Source organism: Rhinoderma darwinii, chromosome 2 (genome assembly GCF_050947455.1).
Source record: "Rhinoderma darwinii isolate aRhiDar2 chromosome 2, aRhiDar2.hap1, whole genome shotgun sequence".
Taxonomy (NCBI): domain Eukaryota; kingdom Metazoa; phylum Chordata; class Amphibia; order Anura; family Rhinodermatidae; genus Rhinoderma; species Rhinoderma darwinii.
In genome coordinates this window covers 315,997,256-316,016,852 of record NC_134688.1, presented here as the reverse complement: position 1 = coordinate 316,016,852, position 19,597 = coordinate 315,997,256, and the positions used below count along the sequence as shown (strand labels likewise).

Below are 19,597 nucleotides of genomic sequence, written 5' to 3'. Positions count from 1 at the left end.
GTTCATACGAAAACCCAACACCTAACATCTTCTATCTCCTTACACATTACATTAAATAAAATCAATTTTTGTATAGGAGACTGGGTTCGCAATGATAAAGAAAAAGGTCACCATTACCCAAGGGTCCCTTCAATACAAATTTCCTCATTCTCACGATTTCTGATAAAAATGCTCATTTATACACTGTCCATATATCCATCCACTCTGTACATTTGTCTTGCTATCACTATCTCTGACGTACTAATTAAGGCATTGTATATACATGACTATTCGTTCTATTGTTAAGTTCAGCTATCAAATTGTTTTTAAATCTAGATTTACTGTAATTTACATTGCACATCTCCATGTATGTTTTTACTATTAAGATAGGAGTATGTATTAACCACGAGGCTTGTATCCGATTATCCAGTGATGATACATTTTTCCATTTGTTTCCCAGTTACCGCAGCTAGCACAGTTTTTAATAGCTATCATGTTCTAACAACAATTACATTTGCTTACCTTGTATCTGCGGTATATATCTTCATAGTCCTGGATAATGTATGGTACCTATTGTATCCATTTTTGCGTTCAAGCACGAACACGCTGGACCGCAATCCACCGCACCTGTGATCACCAGATATAAGCCTCAAGGTAGCATTATTTCTCTATTAACAAGCCATGAGGAAGGACGTGGTACACGTCTGAAACGCGTAGGCAACATTCAGAATATATATCCTGTACCTGGAAGCTATTTCCCGTTTTTTTAAAGATTTCGGAATAAAATTTAAACTGAGTTTTCATTTTAACTTCACCTCGCTGGTTCATTGTTTTCCCTTCTTCCCTGTAGTGTCTAGCTCTGAGATATTGCCTCATAACACTGTAGTAATATGTTGTGACTATTGAATGACTTTCACGCTGTCTATAACATTGATATTGTTACTTTCTACTGCTTATACCTAAGCTTTTGAACACTGTGCATGTAACTTACCTATTCCCCTATTTCCCGTTGACCATGCACTACCCTCTACACCTACCATATATCTAGAGTTCTTTAATTCTAGTAATTGGTCTGTGTTTCTCTTGTTCAAAGTTATATAGTTGAATTTATCTGTTGATCAACTAAGCTCTCTACATTTACTTTATGGCTGTTGTTCATGTTACCTCTTGGAATGTGAAGGGAATTAACTCCCCCACAAAGCGGTCCAGAATTTTTTCAAATTCTAAGATCACACCATACGGAAATAGCAATTCTTCAAGAAACACACTTTGCCCTAGGTAGACTTCCTAATTTACCTAACAGATACTTTTACAAATGGTACCATTCACATCACCACTCATCAAAAATAATTGCTTTTAAAACCTCAATACCTTTTACATTGATTTCACAATTGAGTGATACGGAAGGCAGGTTCCTCTTTTTAAAAGGGACAATTGCATACACACCAGTTACAATAGCGGGATTATATGCCCCTAATACCCAACAAATACACTGGTTAAATGATACATTACAATGATTGAAAGCCTTTCAATCTGGTCTGTGCATTATAGGAGGTGATTTTAACATTACTTTCGAACCTTTATTAGATTCCTCCTCAGGCTGCTCCCAGCAATCATATAGAAGTTTAAAGGCTTTTCGCACAATTCTATCTGACTTACACTTGAGAGATGTTTTGAGAATGTTTTTCCAGAATTCCAAAGATTACACCTACTACTCTGAAGACTTGATTATTTTATGGTAATGTCCCAACACTTACCTGCAGTAGCTTCATCGAATATTGGCCAGATCACAGTATCTGATCATGCACCAATTTTTTTAGAACTTAACATTCACTCATTACCTCAAAAATTGTACCCTTGGCGACTTAATGAACTCCTTCATAATGAACGACATAAACAATGGGTGACAACTGCGCTTTCTAATTACTTCGATGAAAATGTTAGTGATCAGACTCCTATGCCCATTGTTTGGGAGTCGCATATGGCTGTGGTCAGGGGTGAGTTCATATCTCTAGGCTCTTATGTCAACAAATTGCGTAGAAAATAAATGGATGCTATTATGACTAGGATTTTGCAATTGGAGGGATCCCATAAACGACTATTGGTGATTGAGGTTCATGCGCTGCTCCCATACAGACCAAAACGAAGCTCATTCGCAGAGCGAAATCCGGCGCCATTTTCATGTGGACCGGAAGCCGCTGCCGCACAGTAAGATGACGACTTCCGGCCGCGGCTTCCGGTCATATGTTCAAGGAAGCGAAGGCGCAAGGAATAGGAGCGGAGGTGGCGGCGGCAGAGGAAGGTAATTTATGTTCGTGTATGTGATGTGCGTATTATGTTCGTGTTATACTGTCTGCTGAGCACTGTATCTAATCCTCCTACAGTGTAAAGTCGCTCAGAAAATGGTGGCACATAGCGTAGGAGGTTTGAAGATTCAAACCCCTCCTTCTCCTGGCACTAGCCAGAATAAGGGAGGGGGGATTGTGTGAGGACACTAGAGAGAGTGTGTCTACCCCAAATTTGCAGCATAAAGCAATGAGGTTGCTTTACCACATTAACCATGCTTCAATTTTGGGAACTGCTCCCTCTAGTGGCCAGAACATGGAAATGTTAGAAATTAGAATCTAATTTATAATATTTCCTGACGTGAAAAAATTAAAAAAATGTGTAATCACTTAAATAATAATTGTTTAACTAAAGGAAATAAAAAAAAATTCTACCGACACATTCCCTTTCAGGGTATCCGTACAGACAGGGGTGATGTGGTTTCAGATACTGCAGGCATTGCAGAGCAATTTAAGAAATATTATGAATTACTATATAATATTAGGAGCAAAGAATCTGGTGAGGACACGCTGGAGAGAGAAACACGTATTAATAAATTTCTACAAACTTTAGCTACCTTCTCTTTCAGATGCCCAACGAGACCTCCTCTCTAACCCATTTACCTTAACAGAATTAGAACTTGCATTGAAAGACACTCCCACAGGGAAAAGCCGTGGACCAGATGGACTTCCATCTATATACTATCAAACTTTTAAAGATATACTTATGCCTCAGATGTTAAACACTTTTAATTCCCTTTTGCACTCTGAAGGATTCCTAAACAATTCTTGGAGGCGCACATCTCCATTCTGCCCAAAGAAGGTAGGGATGAGATGGATTGTGGTAATTCCAGACCCATCTCCTTATTAAATGTAGACATTAAATTTTGTGCTAAATTATTAGCTAATAAACTTAAAGGGAACCGGTCACCAGCTTTTCACCTATTGAACCTTACTTATCCCTCACTGGCCGCTGCTATCAAAAGTTCATTGACGTTATCCCCTCTCCTAAACTCCTCCGACTGTAAATAACGGTCTGCAAACATTTTGCGCCTTTTATCGTAATAATCCGGTGTCCCTTTGTGCGCACACACCAGAAGAAGACATCAATGCACAAGCACGGGATTTTGTATGCTGGGGGAAGGCGAGGAGCTGTCAATCAAAAGTAAGGAGGCGGGATAAACTCGGAAAGACTTGAGGAACGAAGATTTGACTCTTTTCAAACGAAGATTTGGCTCTTCAAACGAAGTTTTTTTCTGCAAATTGCATAGTCTGTTACTGAATTACATATGGAACGATAAAGGACATAGTCTGTCTTTACATACTTTGACTAGACCACGACATTTGGGAGGGATAAAGTTCACTGACATGCGGACATATTACCAAGCTATTCAATTAGGCAGAATTATAGATTGGCATAATCATTCTATTTCTAAATTGTACTTACATGTGGAAGAAGAAATTCTAGTACTCTCCCTAACACAGGTCCTGTTCCATTCCAGTAGAGAGATGAGTGAGAGACCCAAAGCCGCTTTGTTGACCAGAGCACCACTATATGTTTGGAAAGCAATTTCTGATACTTTGAAGTTAATCCCTAAACCTTCCCCGATTATGAAACTTGGGGACTTGCTGGGATTAGGAGATCTAACACCTGGGATGTGGCTCCCTCTACAGGCTGCGATGAGGGGTAAGGGGGTTAGCGATATTCTACAGGATGGGGCTTTCATTTCTTTTGCAGAATTCAGACTATTGCTTCCTACGGTATCTATTAACTCGTTACATTATTCACAGACTCCTGAAGCAGGCTTCTCTCACACGAGAATTTACGTGGTTTGAACAATTTATATCCGTGCAACAACCTATCCCTAAACTAGTCTCAAAAATTTATAAAATGCTTATTTTAAAAGTGAATACAGGTCATCTACCATATATTAAGGCTTGGCAGAAAGAATTAGACACTGAATTTAACACTTCCGATATATTGCACATACTTAAGAATTGTTTTGGCCCATCTAGATGTATTGCAGTTCAGGAAACTAGTTATAAGCTAGTGAGCAGATGGTATAAAACTCTGTTTCTCCTTCACAAATATGATAGCAATATACACCAGACTTGCTGCAGATGTTTGACACACACGGGTACATATACCCATATTTGGTGGGATTACCACCTTATTAAGCCCTTCTGGCCTAAAGTTGAGGAAGTTCTATCATATGTGTGTCCACAAGCTCCTAGTTTAACGCCGGAAATTGTGTTCTTAAATATGCATCCGCCTCTTGCAGAGGCCTTTAATAGAGCCTTATGGCTACATATGCTGTCATCAGCAAAAGCCATGATACCTTTGTATTGGAGGAAAGTTTATACACCCCCAACTTCTCAGCGGTTGAATATGGTAGCTCAAATATCCAGACTAGAAGAATTGTCCCATATTGCACAGAGAACTGTAAGCAAATATAAAAGAATCTGGTCCGCTTGGCTTTCCTTTCTCCAAGATTCACAACTCTTTGGAAGATTCACATCTACTTAGTTGATGTTATTCCCCTTACATCTGCGTAAACAGATTAAGCTGAACTAAAGCTACACTCATTACATCCAAGTATATCCCTTCATATATGTCAATATTTTAATTATAGACTTTGGTTGAGGTATACATATGCTGACAGTTTTTTCTTATAGACTTGAATTGCTTATTGATCACCTTCGTTGTGAATGTTTATTATGTCCACTAGGTTTATTGATCCACTAGGTGCTCCTTTGCTTCGGAGACTGGTGCTTCAGTCCATTACCGCACTAGGGCCACATGTGGGATATTTCTCAAAACTGGAGAATATGGCCAATAAATATCGAGTTGCATTTCTCTGGTAAAACCTTTTGTGTTCTAAAAAAAAAAATGGTATAAAAGGGATTTTCTAACAAAAAAAATATGTAAATTTCACCTCTACTTTGCTCTAAATTCCCGTGAAACACCTAAAGGGTTCATAAACGTTCTAAATGCTGTTGTGAATACTTTGAGGGGTCTAGTTTCTAAAATGGGGTGTTTCATAGGGGTTTCTAATATATGGGCCCCTCAAAGCAACTTCAGAACTGAACTGGAACCTAAAAAAAAATAAAAATGAGGCAATACTTCGCTTCTTACATTATGCTGATAATGAGCCGTGCCCACTCCGAGATGACCCCAGTTTTGACCGTTTGTCTAAACGGAGACCCCTATTAGACCGTTTTCAGTGCCCGATTTTCCCAAGCATTCACCCCCGAGACGTATATTTCTATTGATGAGTCCTTGGTACATTTTAAAGGGAGGCTTCAATTCCGCCGGTACCTGCCGAGTAAAAGGGCAAGGTATGGCGTGAAGATGTGTAAGCTGTGCGAGAGTGCATCAGGGTATACCTACAAATTTAGGATGTATGAAGGGAAGGACACCAGTATTCATCCCCCAGAATGCCCCCCCCCCCCTTACTGGGAGTTAATGACTAAAATTGTGTGGGATTTGGTGCACCCACTGCTGGACCAGGGTTACCGCCTCTACCTGGATAATTTTTATACCAGCGTCCCGCTCTTCAACTTCCTCTCTTCCAGAAGTACTGCGGCATGCGGCACTGCTAGAAGAAATCTGAGAGGCCTCCCTAAGACTCTGCTTGGGCAAACACTCAGAAGGGTTGAGAGCAGGGCACAATCCATCAGCAACATAGTGTGTCACGTACAAGACCAGAGAGATGCCACATCAGTACCCATGTACCTGTACGAGGTACCAGTGCAGAGACCCCAAACCAGACTGCATCCTGGACTACAATAGGTACATGAGAGGGGTGGACTTGTCAGATCAAGCCCTACAGCGCCATGCGGTGTGGTATAAGAAGTTGGACGGGCACATCATACAGATGGCATTGTACAATGTGTACGTGCTACGTCGACGTACAGGCCAGAGGGGAACTTTCCTGAAATGTCAAGAAACTAATTTTTAGGGACCAGGAAGGGGGGGGCACCCAGTACTTCTGGAAGCGAGGCCACACGCATCGCACCAGGGCAACTCTTTCCAGGAGAAGTTCCCCAAACTGGCAAGAAGGGAAAAAGTCAAAAGAGGTGCAAAGTCTGTTATAAGAGGGGGATAAGGGAGGACACAATATGTCAATGTGACACGTTTCCTGAAAAACCAGAGCTCTGTATGAAAGAGTGTTTTTTAAAATTATCATACATCCCTTGATTTTTAATCTACCCCAGTTTTACTTACCCTGATTCACTCCGCCCAGCTTATCCCCCCCTCGTCTTTCCCCTCTGGGCCCTGCTGTGTGCTCAGGCAGCTGATTACAGCCACATGGAGGGTATTGCCGTACCTGTGAGAACCCACGTTACAGTTTATGGGGTGTATGTCTTCGGTCAAAATGCTCACTAAACCTCTAGATGAATGCCTTAAGGGGTGTAGTTTTAAAACGGGTTCACTTCTCGGGGGTTTCAACTGTACTGGTACCTCAGGGGCTTTTGCATACATGACTTCGCACCAGAAAATCCCCAGTAGGCCAAATGGTGGTCCTTTCCTTCTGAGCCCTCCCATGGGCCCAAATGGCAGTTTATCACCACAAATGGGGCATTGCCACACTCAGGACAAAATGAGGTATTTTGTTCCCTGTGAAAATAAGACATTTTGATCAGAAATTACATCTTATTGGAAAAAATTACACTTTTTTCATTTCACAGCCCAATTGAAATAGGTGCTATGAAAAAACTGTGCGGTCAAAATGGTAACAACAACCATAAATCAATTCCCTGAGGGGTGTAGTTTCCAAAATGGGGTCACTTCTAGTGGGGTTCCATTGCTTTGATACCTCTGGGGCTCTGCAAATGTGACATGGCACCCGAAAACCAATCCAGTAAAATCTGGACTCCAAAGAACAAATAGCGCTCCTTTCCTTCTGAGCCCTCCCATGGGCCCAAACGGCAGTTTATCGCCACAAATGGGGTATTGCTGCACTCAGGACAAATTGGGCAACTAAATTGAGTACTTTATTTCTTGTGAAAATAAGAAATTTTGAGCTACAACGACATATTATTGGAAATTTTTTATTTATTTTTTAATTCCCAGCCCAATTCAAATAAGTTCTGTGAAGAAACTATGGAGTCTAAACGGTCACATTACCCATAAATGAATTCCTTGAGGGTTGTAGTTTCCAAAATGGGGTCACTTCTTGTGGGTTTCCATTGCTTTGATACCTCTGGGGCTCTGCAAATGCGACATGGCACCCAAAAACCAATCCAGCAAAATCTGCACGCCAAAGAACACACAGCGCTCCTTCCCTTCTGAGGCCTCCCATGGGCTCAAACGGCAGTTTATCGCCACAAATGGGGTATTGCTTCATTCGGGATAAATTGGGCAACAAAATGGGGCATTTTGTTCCCTGTGAAAATAAGAAATTCACAGCCCAATTCAAATACGTGCCGTGTAAAAACTGTGCTGTCAAAATGACAACAACCATAAATGAATTCCTTGAGGGGTGCAGTTTCCGAAATGGGGTCACTTTTGGGGGATTCCTCCTGTTTTGGCACCTCAACACCTCTTCAAACCTGGCATGCTGCCTAAAATATATTCTAATAAAAAAGAGGCCTCAAAATCCACTAGGTGCTTCTTTGCTTCTGGGGCTTGTCTTTTAGTCCGCGGGTGCACTAGAGACACATGTGGGACATTTCTAAAAACGGCAGAATTTGGAAAATACATATTTAGTAGTGTTTCTCTGGTAACATCTTCTGTGTTACAGAAAAATAATTAATAAAATTGAAATTCAGCAAGAAAAATGAAATTTGCAAATTTCACCTCCACTATTCTTTAATTCCTGTGAAATGCCTAAAGGGTTAAATAAACTTTCTAAATGCTGTTTTGAATACTTTGAGGGGTCTAGTTTTCAAAATGGGGTGTTTTATGGGGGTTTCTAATACATAGGCCCCTCAAAGCCACTTCAGAACTGAACAGGTACCTTAAATAAAAAAGGCTTTTGAAATTTTCTTAAAAATATGAGAAATTGCTGTTTAGGTTCTAAGTCTTGTAACGTCCAAGAAAAATAAAAGAATGTTCAAAAAATGATGCCAATCTAAAGTAGACCTATGGGAAATGTGAACTATTGACTATTGTGGGTGGTATAACCGTCTGTTTTACAAGCAGATGCATTTAAATTCTGAAAAATGCTATTTTTTTATAAATTTTCTCAAAATTGTGCAATTTTTCACCAATAAACACTGAATATATCGTCTAAATTTCACCACTAGCATAAAGCCAAATGTCTCACGAGAAAACAATCTCAGAATCGCTTGGATAGGTTTAAGCATTCCGACGTTATTGCTACATAAAGTGAAATGTCAGATTAGAAAAATGGGCTCTGAGCCTTAAGGCCCAAACTATGCTGCGTCCTTAAGGGGTTAAGGCCCAAACTAGGCTGCGTCATTAAGGGGCTAAAGGGGTTAATAGTAAGTTACTTAACCGCATAGATTCTCCCAATGTATTCTGGTACATCGCTTGTACTATACTCCTAAACTTTTGTATAGTATGGGATGTTGAGAGAACGCCATTTGTCCTAGGTGTAATATAGATCAGGCTGATCTCATACATTTGATGTCACGATACCCAAAACTGCATAGATATTGGTCATCTGTAGTTTTAATTATTAAATCTATACTAAGTATAGCTTTGGAGAATTTTCAAGGATTTATGTTCTTATGAGACCCCCTCACAAGTAGCCGGTCTGAAGCAGTGATTCAGTTGTCTTTTTCTGCCAAGACTAGATTCTGAGGAAATGGTTTGTAAAATATCCTCCTGCAGTGATTGAAGTGGCAGAAGGCAGTATCTACCTTGCATATGCACACTACAGGAGGTTGTGTTCAAACTCTATGAGCAACTGCCTGATCATTGACTACCTTTTAAGCGTTGCCGCTCCAAACTTTTGGTGAGTAGCAGCGCAAAAGGATTAAAATTTTTGTGTCAATGAACAGTTCATTAGTCTTCAGATTGTGTTGTATTTGTTCTGTTACCAGCGTTGCTGTTCCATTCCTGGCTCAAGCAGCAGCACGGCCAGCAACGCGGACAGAAGGCAATCTATCTCAGTGCTACTCACCAAAAGTTTGGAGCGGCAACGCTTAAAAGGTAGTCAATGATCAGGCAGTTGCTCATAGAGTTTGAACACAACCTCCTGTAGTGTGCATATGCAAGGTATCTTACAGATACAAAAATAACCCTTGCAGCACCACCTCCTCTATTTCCACCTGAGTAGTAAGGCCAACAAGCTTCCTACCCAGTGGAATTTGTTTAAAGCTGTAATCACACTGTGCAATAATTTAATCAAAATACCACACAATGTGGCAATAAAGGGGACATTGCACAGTATAATCCTTCTCCTACTACACTAGTCGGTATCAATAAAAAAATTGAAGGCGACATTGTCCACCGTGCTCTACCTTTCCTCTCTCCCTATACCTACAATTTTCATGATTTAATAGGTGATGTACACCAGAGCATGGAGGGATAAATTTAACAACTTATAATATAAATTGGAGGTCTACTCTACCAATTTCAGTATTTAGAGTGCTGCTTTATGAAAGATTCTATTATCTCTCAAAAGGTAGGTACATATATTTTTGTAATAAATGGAGAGGCTGGATTGATCAGCTGGATTCCAGGACACAATTATTGCCATAAGGCCCCATGTTTGTTATTAGAATTATTATGAACATGTTTCAATGATCATAAAGAGATGAAGTTTTGAAAAAAATATGAAACAAAGTATATTACAAAGCTTCAGAAGTTTTCATTATATAATAATTAAAAGAAAATCACTTTAAGGGGGAAGTTCCACCCTTTGCAATATATATATATATATATATATATATATATATATATATATACATATACATATATATGTGTGTGTGTGTTTCCATGGTAATAGACTACAAACCAACCCTGTGTAGTCTGACCATGCAGTTATATTGTTTTCTTTCTCTTCCCTACTTCTTGCTTACTTACTAAATGTATATCAATAAGAAAGTAAGCAGCTGTAGGCAAAAAAAAAATAAAGGAGGCTTTTATTCAAGACTTTTTGCAAAGTTGCCTCACTTCTCATTTTAGAAGTACTGAAACAAACCATAAAGAAGACGGAAAAATTGGTTGTGAAAGTGAACCTTGCTGTTAACTCTTTCACGCCAGGAGTTACAAGGGAATTTATTTTTATTTTTTTAATTTAAAAAAATCATATTATATATTCAACTATTTTCTGAAAGTAGACCTCCGGCACAGTATGAAAATGCCACGCAGCACTTTACACTCATGGGAGCTTTCATGCAATTTTGCATCAAAGCATAATGTTTTGTACAATATACCCATTATCACTGTTCTCACTATGTAAAGTTTCCACTAAAAATTAGGTATCACTGGGATTAGTGGAAAGAAATATAAAACTACATTTAATCAATATACTTAAAATAAAAATGGTATAAAAACAAACAAACCACATACTATGATACTGAGAGGTGGCGGTACAAATAGATAAAAAAAAACTCCAAGTGTAGAGCTGCTATACTGAAAACTCAGCGATCACCTGCTGTACTGACTAAAATTGGCTAGAATAGAAGCTTGTACCAATCTCTCTGCTAACTGCAGACTAATGTAATTCACATCTCAAAGCGTTTTGCACATAGTGTAGTTTATGTCACATCAGGAAATAATAATAGTTAGGTCACCGGAAACAGATCTGTATACTCTTGTGGCAACGATAAGTCATTACAGTAGGGGATCACTTACGAGGAAAGTGTTAGTTATACAGCAGATACCGCCCCTCAGTATCACGGTGTGTGTTTTTTATGCCATTTTTGTTTTCATTGTATTAATAAAATTACGTTTTTTATTTCTTTCCACCAATTCCAGTGATAGCTAAAAGTAAAACCCAAACAGAGGGACTAAGCACAAACACCTCCTAAAAATAAATGTTCCAGTGGGGCATTTCTGAATTATGCAGATGACAACATACACATATCTTCACAAAATCTTCAAAATTGAAGAGGCCTAAAATCTTTGTACCAGATGTAAGTTAACATTTGAGTCAACAAATAGTCTGCTTGGGCGTAAATAGATGTGCAACTGCTCTTCTCGCACTTTTAGGGTACGGCCACACGGAGCGGCCCTGACCGGTCGCAACGTGGCCAACAACCGCGCTGGCACTATGTAGGAGCAGCTGTCAAATACCTCGTTAAGGGGCATTCCGGTTACATGCGCTCCAGTGTTCATTTTTTTCCGGCGCTGCCATAGAGAATGAATAGGGGGTAAGTTGTTGTAATTTGCTAAATCGTGTGGCCATAAAGTGTGTATTAATTCATGGCCGCACGATTTTGCAGATAAAGGGACGGTTTACCCGCGTTAACATGTGGCCACAAACAGGTTGTTTGACAGCCGCACTGAACATGGTGCCGGCGCGGTTGTTAGCCGTGTTGTGACCGTGTGGCCCTACCCTTAGAACAAATAAAAAAATAAGAACCACCTATATGTGTCACATATTCTCTCTGATTTGGTAACGGTCGGGGGTGAGAATATAAACAAAAGTTGGTGTATTTCACTTCTGAGGGGGCAAATGGAGCACTGATGTAATTTGAAAGCTAAGGTTCTAGGCTTTAATATGAGACCTAAACCCTATCTAGCTATTCTAGTCGCTGCAATCCATTATAGTCATGATGTATTCCATACGTCTGTCACATCGAAAAAATTTAAGTGACTGCCAAGCTGTAGTGCAACCGTGGTACTTGTCAGACTCTGCTTATATAGGACATGTATATAAGAGCGAAGCCAATGATTGTTGGACCTTCTGTAGATATTAGAAAATGAAATCATGGGTTCACGATTATATTCGTTAATACTATGGTATCATAAAATAATTGTGGACTAAAGCAAACTGTACACACAAGGATTTGCTCACACCTATTGGGGAGGAGATATTGGTTTTCTCTGCCATGCTGAATGGAAATTACTAACCCAGATCATTCATATCAAGGTCACTGCCCCCCGATGGGCCGAAAATAAGTCCGTCATAAAAACTTGCCATTTTTGCTTTAAGCTTATTCCCATTGAAAACATCTGTTAAGGGCCTGTTCACATCAGCGTTGGCTTTCCGTTTAGGGGTTCCGTCTGAGTTTTCCGTCGGGTGAACTCAACGGAAAGCCAAACGGAAACCTTAGCTTCCGTTTGCATCACCATTGATATCAATGGTGACGGAAACATTGCTAATGGTTCAGTTTGTCACCATTCTGGCAGGTTTCAGTTTTTCCGACGGAATCAATAGCGCAGTCAATGGTGATGCAAACGGAAGCTAAGGTTTCCGTTTGGCTTTCCGTTGAGGGGTTCACCCGACGGAATCCTCCGACGGAACCCCTGAACGGAAAGCCAACGCTGATGTGAACATGCCGTAAGATGTCACAGAATATTTTTTTCATTCTTTGTATAAATCATATATTCTAACCTCCTCTTGTATGAATGTGCACTGATGACATTATATATATATTTTTTATGTCCTAATGACATTTCCTTTTCTTTTTTCTTTAGTATATCCACTCAGCTGGTATTATCCATAGAGTAAGTAGTGTCACTGTTATATGTATCAGATAATGCTATATGTGAAGAAATTATTAAAAAGTTAAAGGAGTTTTCTCATAATGAGGATTTATCACCTATCCACATGATCGGTAAGGTTCCAGCAGCCTCATAGCAAAAGAATGGAGCGGTGGTCGAGCATGTGCTCAAGTAGTTCAGTGTCAAACTACACTAAATCCAGTAGACTTGTGCTTATGAGCTTGCTCTATTCGCAGCAAGAGTGCAGTTCCTGCCTCCTCACTCTTGGGCGATGGCTGTTTGCTATACATGGCAGAAGGGTGGTGGGAGGCAGCGCTCCGCTCTTAGTCTGTTCCATTTCTTCTAGTTTGATATTAAACCATATTATACATAGCTGACATAGCTTACTAATTTACATTTTGATCTGGTTCAGAGATTCTTTATTGGTAAATTAGAAACAAATGAACCCAATTCACATCTACTGAATTTTTTTTCTGTGTATGTGAGGGCATTCTGTGTTTTTTTAATCTGCAGCATGTCTATTTTATATTGCAAATTTGACTGTTCATGTTGCAATGGATGACATCTGCAGCAAAATCTGCATGTAAGTTCACATGTGGTATAATTGTTGCATATTTTCAAAGCAGAATTCCACAATAAAAATTCTCAACAATATACTGTAGAATGTAAGCAAATGTTTTTTTTGTTTTTTTTTAAATTATAATAAATTAAACATTCTGCAAAAAAATTAAATCTGTGCATATCTGATTTGCTGTGGCGTTTTCTAATTTGCAGCATGCTTTTTATGTGGCATATTTTCATCAGATTCTTGCTAGACCCAGGATAGCACAGTGTGGCCCCTGACTCCCCAACTCAAGAACTGACAAGTGTCTATAATTCAGTGAGACAGTCTTGGAGAATCCTGGCACTGTCCTAAAACATTACACATTTGCCTTGATTCATTTGCCTGATGCAATTCTCAAGTCTCTGATCTCTGAAAGTAGAGATTGGCACAGGAAAAAGGTAGCTACATTTAAATGGCTGCTGCTTAAATTTAATTTCATGTTGTAGGACAGAGCAGGAGCATGGAGTAGAGAGACGTTATTATCAATCGTTATAGGGACATTGCCATTTGTTTAGGCACGAATGTGGTAGTAGCTACTACATATAATGGTCCACTGAGCTATCATGCCAAACAGCGCAAAAAATATTGTGGTGTTAGGGTCTATTCACACTGCTTTGAATTTTACATCGGGACGGTTTCCTGACTTATGACTCCAGCAGCAGCCTCTGACATAAGCCACTGTATAGGCATACAGTGGCATACATCGCCTCTGTATGTAACAGTTGAACAAAGGTATTCCAACATATACCTTAGCGACTGATCCCAAAAGGGAGCATGGGGCCCTATGGATACCAACTTTCTCAGTGAATACGCCGAATATACACTGCAAACATAGTAGGAATAGACTGTTGGTATAATAGCCACAACAAAAAAACACAGCAGACTCAAACCTATGTAATGTATTCATGAGCTAAGCACTCTCCTGCCTCCTCCCATGAGTTTGGTAGCACTTCCAAGCTCTGTAGTTCTGTTTATTTATTGAGATAGCTGTCTGACTGCTTGATTTTACAGGTCCCTCTCAATGAATTAGAATATCATCAAAAAGTAAATTTATTTCTGTAATTCAATTCAAAATGTGAAACTCCTATATTATATAGATTCGTTACACACAGTGATCTATTTCCAGCATTTTTTTTTCGTTTAATGTTGATGATTATGGCTAACAGTTAATGAAAACCCAAAATTTCATCTCTCATAAAAATTAGAATATTATATAAGCCCAATTTCAAAAATGATTTTTAATACCGAAATGTTGGCCCACTGAAAAGTATGTACAGTATATGCACTCAATACTTGGTCGGCGCTCCTTTTCCATGGATTACTGCATCAATGCAGCGTGGCATGGAGGCGATCAGCCTGTGGCAACGCTGAGGTGTTATGGATGCCCAGGTTGCTTTGATAGCGGCCTTCAGCTCGTCTGCATTGTTGGGTCTGGTGTCTCATCTTCCTTTTGACAATACCCCATATATTCTCTATGAGGTTTAGGTCAGGCGATTTTGCTGGCCTATCAAGCACAGTGATACTGTGGTTATTAAACCAGGTATTGGCACCTGCCCACACTGCCAAAAGTACCAAGTCCTGCTGGAAAAGTAAATCAGCATCTCCATAAAGCTTGACAGCAGAGGGAAGCATGAAGTGCTCTAAAATGTCCTGGTAGACGGCTGCGCTGACTCTGGACTTGATATAACACAGTGGACCAACACCAGCAGATGACATGGCTCCCCAAACCATCACTGACTGTGGAAACTTCACACTGGACCGCAAGCAACTTGGATTGAGTTCCTCTTCACTCTTCCTTCAGACTCTAGGAACCTGATTTTCAAATTAAATGCAAAATTTACTTTCATCTGAAAACAGGACTTGGACCACTGCGCAACAGACCAGTCCTTTTTCTCCTTAGCCAGGGTAAGACGCTTCTGACTTTGTCTTAAGGAATGCGACCGTTGTAGCGCACGTCCTGGATACGTCTGTGTGGTGGCTCTTGAAGCACTGACTCCAGCCACAGTTCACTTTTTGTGAATCTCCCCCAGATTCTTGAATGGCTTTTTCTTGACAATCCTTTCAAGGCTGCGGTTATCCCTGTTGCTTGTGCACCTTTTTCTACCACTTTTTCCTTCCTTTCAACTTTTCAATAATATGCTTGGATACAGCACTCTGTGAGCAGCTAGATTCTTTAGCAATGTCCTTTTGTGGCTTACCCTTCTTGTGGAGGGTGTCAATGACAACTGTCAAGTCAGCAGTCTTCCCCATGATTGTGTAGCCTACTGAACCAGACTGTTTGACCATTTAAAGGCTTAGGAAACCTTTGCAGGTGTTTTGTGTTGATTAGCTGATTAGAGTGTGACACCATGAGTCTACAATCTTCAACTTCTACCCAATACAAAATTTTGGGTTTTCACTAACTGTTCGCCATAAACATCAACATTAAAAGAAAAAAAAATTTGGAAATAGATCACTCTGTGTGTAATGAATCTACATAATATAATTACTGAAATAAATTAATTTTTTGATGATATTCCAATTCATTAAGAATAACCTGTATAAAATGTGGGTTTTGAGCGGCAGCTCTCATCAATAGAGCCAAGGAGTTCCACCGTCTTCAATCCTTTTACAAATGGAAAGCAATTAAATTTCCTATGTGTAACCTGTATTTTGTATCCCTAATACATTTCTCCTCTTGCCTGCAGGACTTGAAACCAAGCAACCTTGCTGTAAATGAAGATTGCGAGCTGAAAGTGAGTAACTCTACACTGCAACACAAAGCACTTCCCATCAAAAGATATTCCTGCACTGACTAGCAGTAGGAAAAGTTTTAATGGGCATGCTTAACCCTACAGAGTAGTACCCTTTTTAATCCCTAGCCAATAAAGGTGGATCCAAAACCGAGGACTCCCTCTATGGTGTCCTTATACCTTAGTAGAAATGTCCTGATAGAACAACCCCTTTTAATATAACTAAGTGTTCTAATCTATTGAGAAATTGATCCTTCGAGAGGCAGTTTTTTTTCTGAATAACGCCCCATGCAGTTTCTGAATAACGCCCCATGCAGTTTCTGAATAACGCCCCATGCAGTTTCTGAGTAACGCCCCATGCAGTTTCTGAGTAACGCCCCATGCAGTTTCTGAGTAACGCCCCCATGCCGTTTCTGAGTAACGCCCCCATGCCGTTTCTGAGTAACGCCCCCATGCCGTTTCTGAGTAACGCCCCCATGCCGTTTCTGAGTAACGCCCCCATGCCGTTTCTGAGTAACGCCCCCATGCCGTTTCTGAGTAACGCCCCCATGCCGTTTCTGAGTAACGCCCCCATGCCGTTTCTGAGTAACGCCCCCATGCCGTTTCTGAGTAACGCCCCCATGCCGTTTCTGAGTAAGGCCCCCATGCCGTTTCTGAGTAAGGCCCCCATGCCGTTTCTGAGTAACGCCCCCATGCCGTTTCTGAGTAACGCCCCCATGCCGTTTCTGAGTAACGCCCCCATGCCGTTTCTGAGTAACGCCGCCATGCCGTTTCTGAATAATGCTATAGATGTCAGTTATACACAGGAGCTCTGCAGACTATATAAGTGATTACAGCACATTTATATCTAGTGTATTACAGGTGATATTTTCTCTGATTAGAGTCGTTCACCACACAAGCACAGCCCCCCTCTTGTAGATCGTGCCGCACAGCCCCCCTCTTGTAGATCGTGCCGCACAGCCCCCCTCTTGTAGATCGTGCCGCACAGCCCCCCTCTTGTAGATCGTGCCGCACAGCCCCCCTCTTGTAGATCGCGCCGCACAGCCCCCCTCTTGTAGATCGTGCCGCACAGCCCCCCTCTTGTAGATCGTGCCGCACAGCCCCCCTCTTGTAGATCGTGCCGCACAGCCCCCCTCTTGTAGATCGTGCCGCACAGCCCCCCTCTTGTAGAGATCTAAAATAGGTCATAACTTGGTCAAAATTAATTGTTTTTCTAAATAAAAAAAACTGCTGTAATCTACATTACAGCGCCGATCACATTATGTAGAAGATAGGGCACTTATAATGTGGTGACAGACCCTCTTTAAGGCATCCACGAAGGTAAGCCTTCAGTGTTTCCCACACAATAAGGGAGTTGGCTGTACCAATATTACAGCTAGAGATGAGCGAACCGGGACAACCGAACCCGGTTTCGGTCCGAACATCGCGAAAAGTTCGGTTCGCAGCGAATCCGAACTTCACCGGGTTCGGCCGAACACGTTTTGACCAAACCCGGGCGGGCAGAAAAAACATTACAAAAATATTATACTAATCGGCAGCCACTTGTCTCTATCAATCACTGATAGAGAAAAGAGGCTGCTGATTAAAAATAAAATAAAAAGCATTTCATAGGGACCCGGTCGTTGTCTTGGTGACGAATCCCTCTTCTTCCTCCAGTCCGACCTTCTTTTCTGACGCGGCAGCCTGTGATTGGCTGCAGAGGCCGCTGCAGCCTGTGATTGGCTGCAGAGGCCGCTGCAGCCTGTGATTGGCTGCAGAGGCGGTCACGTGGGGTGAAGCGTCATCCCTGGAGGTTGGCCTTCTGACGTCATCCTGACGTGCGTGACCGCCACTACAGCCTGTGATTGGCTGCAGCGGCGACATGAATGAAACGTCATCGCTGGAGGCCGGACAGGAGGAATGTAAGTATGAACGTATTTTATTTTTTTTTATTACATTAAAATTGTATTTTCTGCGTGCCGAGCATGGTAATGTCAAGGTTGCTGAAAGAGTTAGTGCAGCCCATTAACTCTTTCAGCACCCTGGACAGTACCATGCTCGGCGCACGGAAATTACAGGTTCGGTCAGAACTAGTTCGGTCTGAATCGAACTTTTTCGTGAAATTCGGCGAACCAACCGAACTTCTCATAAGTTCGCTCATCTCTAATTACAGCCTATAAAAACGTACAACTGGTCAGGTATCCTATCCTGATCCCCTATGAAGGTAAGCCAAAAGGGGTGTACTCTCCACCCAGATCTACAATCTGCACCTGGGTTTTGTATTTCTAAGCATAAGGGGTATGATCTGATAATCCTCTAACAGCATCACGTACATCTGCCACAGAGACCGATGGTGTGCCAAAAATATAGTCTATACGTGACAAAGCTCACCTCCCCGGTGTATAACAGGAGTATTGCCTCTCAGAAACATACCTGATCCTCCATAAGCCTACCCACCCCACTTCATCTAGGAATTTCTGTAAAGCCGTGGATTCAGGAGGGGCAGCATTTACACGCTGCAACGCCTGTAACCTATCCATCACTGGGTCCAGCACCAAGTTGCAAACTCCCATGCACACCACCCGGGCATCAGGGAATTGGACCGGAAAGAGTGCAGTTTGGTGCAGTGTAGACATGCCTGATGCTGTGGGTATGTATAAACCTAGTATGACATATGATGAGCAATTAATGTAGGCGTGTACAAATATATACCGCCCATCATGGTCAATAGAAACCTGTGTCATCTCCCATCTCAAGCTTTTATGGCTAAGTAGTGACACTCCCCTGGAGAATGAAGTGTGAGTAGAATGTCTAGACTATTGCACCCAGGGTTTATTAAGAAAACTAACTGTGTTCGGTGTCATATGAGTCTCTTGCAGGCAGACGATATGTGGTGAGAAGTGTCTGATGTGGGATAATACAGCAATTCTTTTCTCAGTCCTACCCATACGCCTAATATTCCAGTTTATAAATTTTAAAGTAGCCATCCAAGCAAAAAGACTTTATACTTATCAGGACCAAGAGGGCCACGCACCCCCCCCCCCCCCCACCTATACATCTCAGCAGGTGCACAGAAGACATTATCCACATTTGAACCGGGGTATCTACCCAAGTGCTCTCCAGCAACTCCCGAGAAGTACAAGTGCGTAACAGCATATCACATGTGCAGCGGAACGCAGATCCAGCAAACAGCCTAACCATTGAATAAAAAGATAACATATAATTAAAAAAAGTAGTAGGTGGAAAATTACAGGGGTAACTCGTGAGCCGAAAAAGACAGATGTTGGTTGTCTCACAAGTAAATGACAATTCTCTCGTGACTAATATTACTGGCTAAATACAAAAATGTTGTGTATAATGTCAACCGCACAGTCCAGGTCTCATAAAAATG

General features: G+C 41.1%; 1 protein-coding gene across 4 annotated transcripts in view; it reads left to right on the top strand.

Annotated features, from left to right (window-relative positions):
* LOC142743131 (mitogen-activated protein kinase 14) overlaps positions 1-19,597 on the top strand; it is a 196,142-nt gene that overhangs the window by 89,538 nt on the left and 87,007 nt on the right. For all 4 annotated transcript variants that reach the window (XM_075853549.1, XM_075853548.1, XM_075853551.1 and 1 more), the window contains 2 exons: positions 12,865-12,894; positions 16,183-16,230. In XM_075853549.1, the coding sequence (XP_075709664.1) occupies positions 12,865-12,894; positions 16,183-16,230 (78 nt within the window). The remainder of the gene's footprint in view (positions 1-12,864; positions 12,895-16,182; positions 16,231-19,597) is intronic.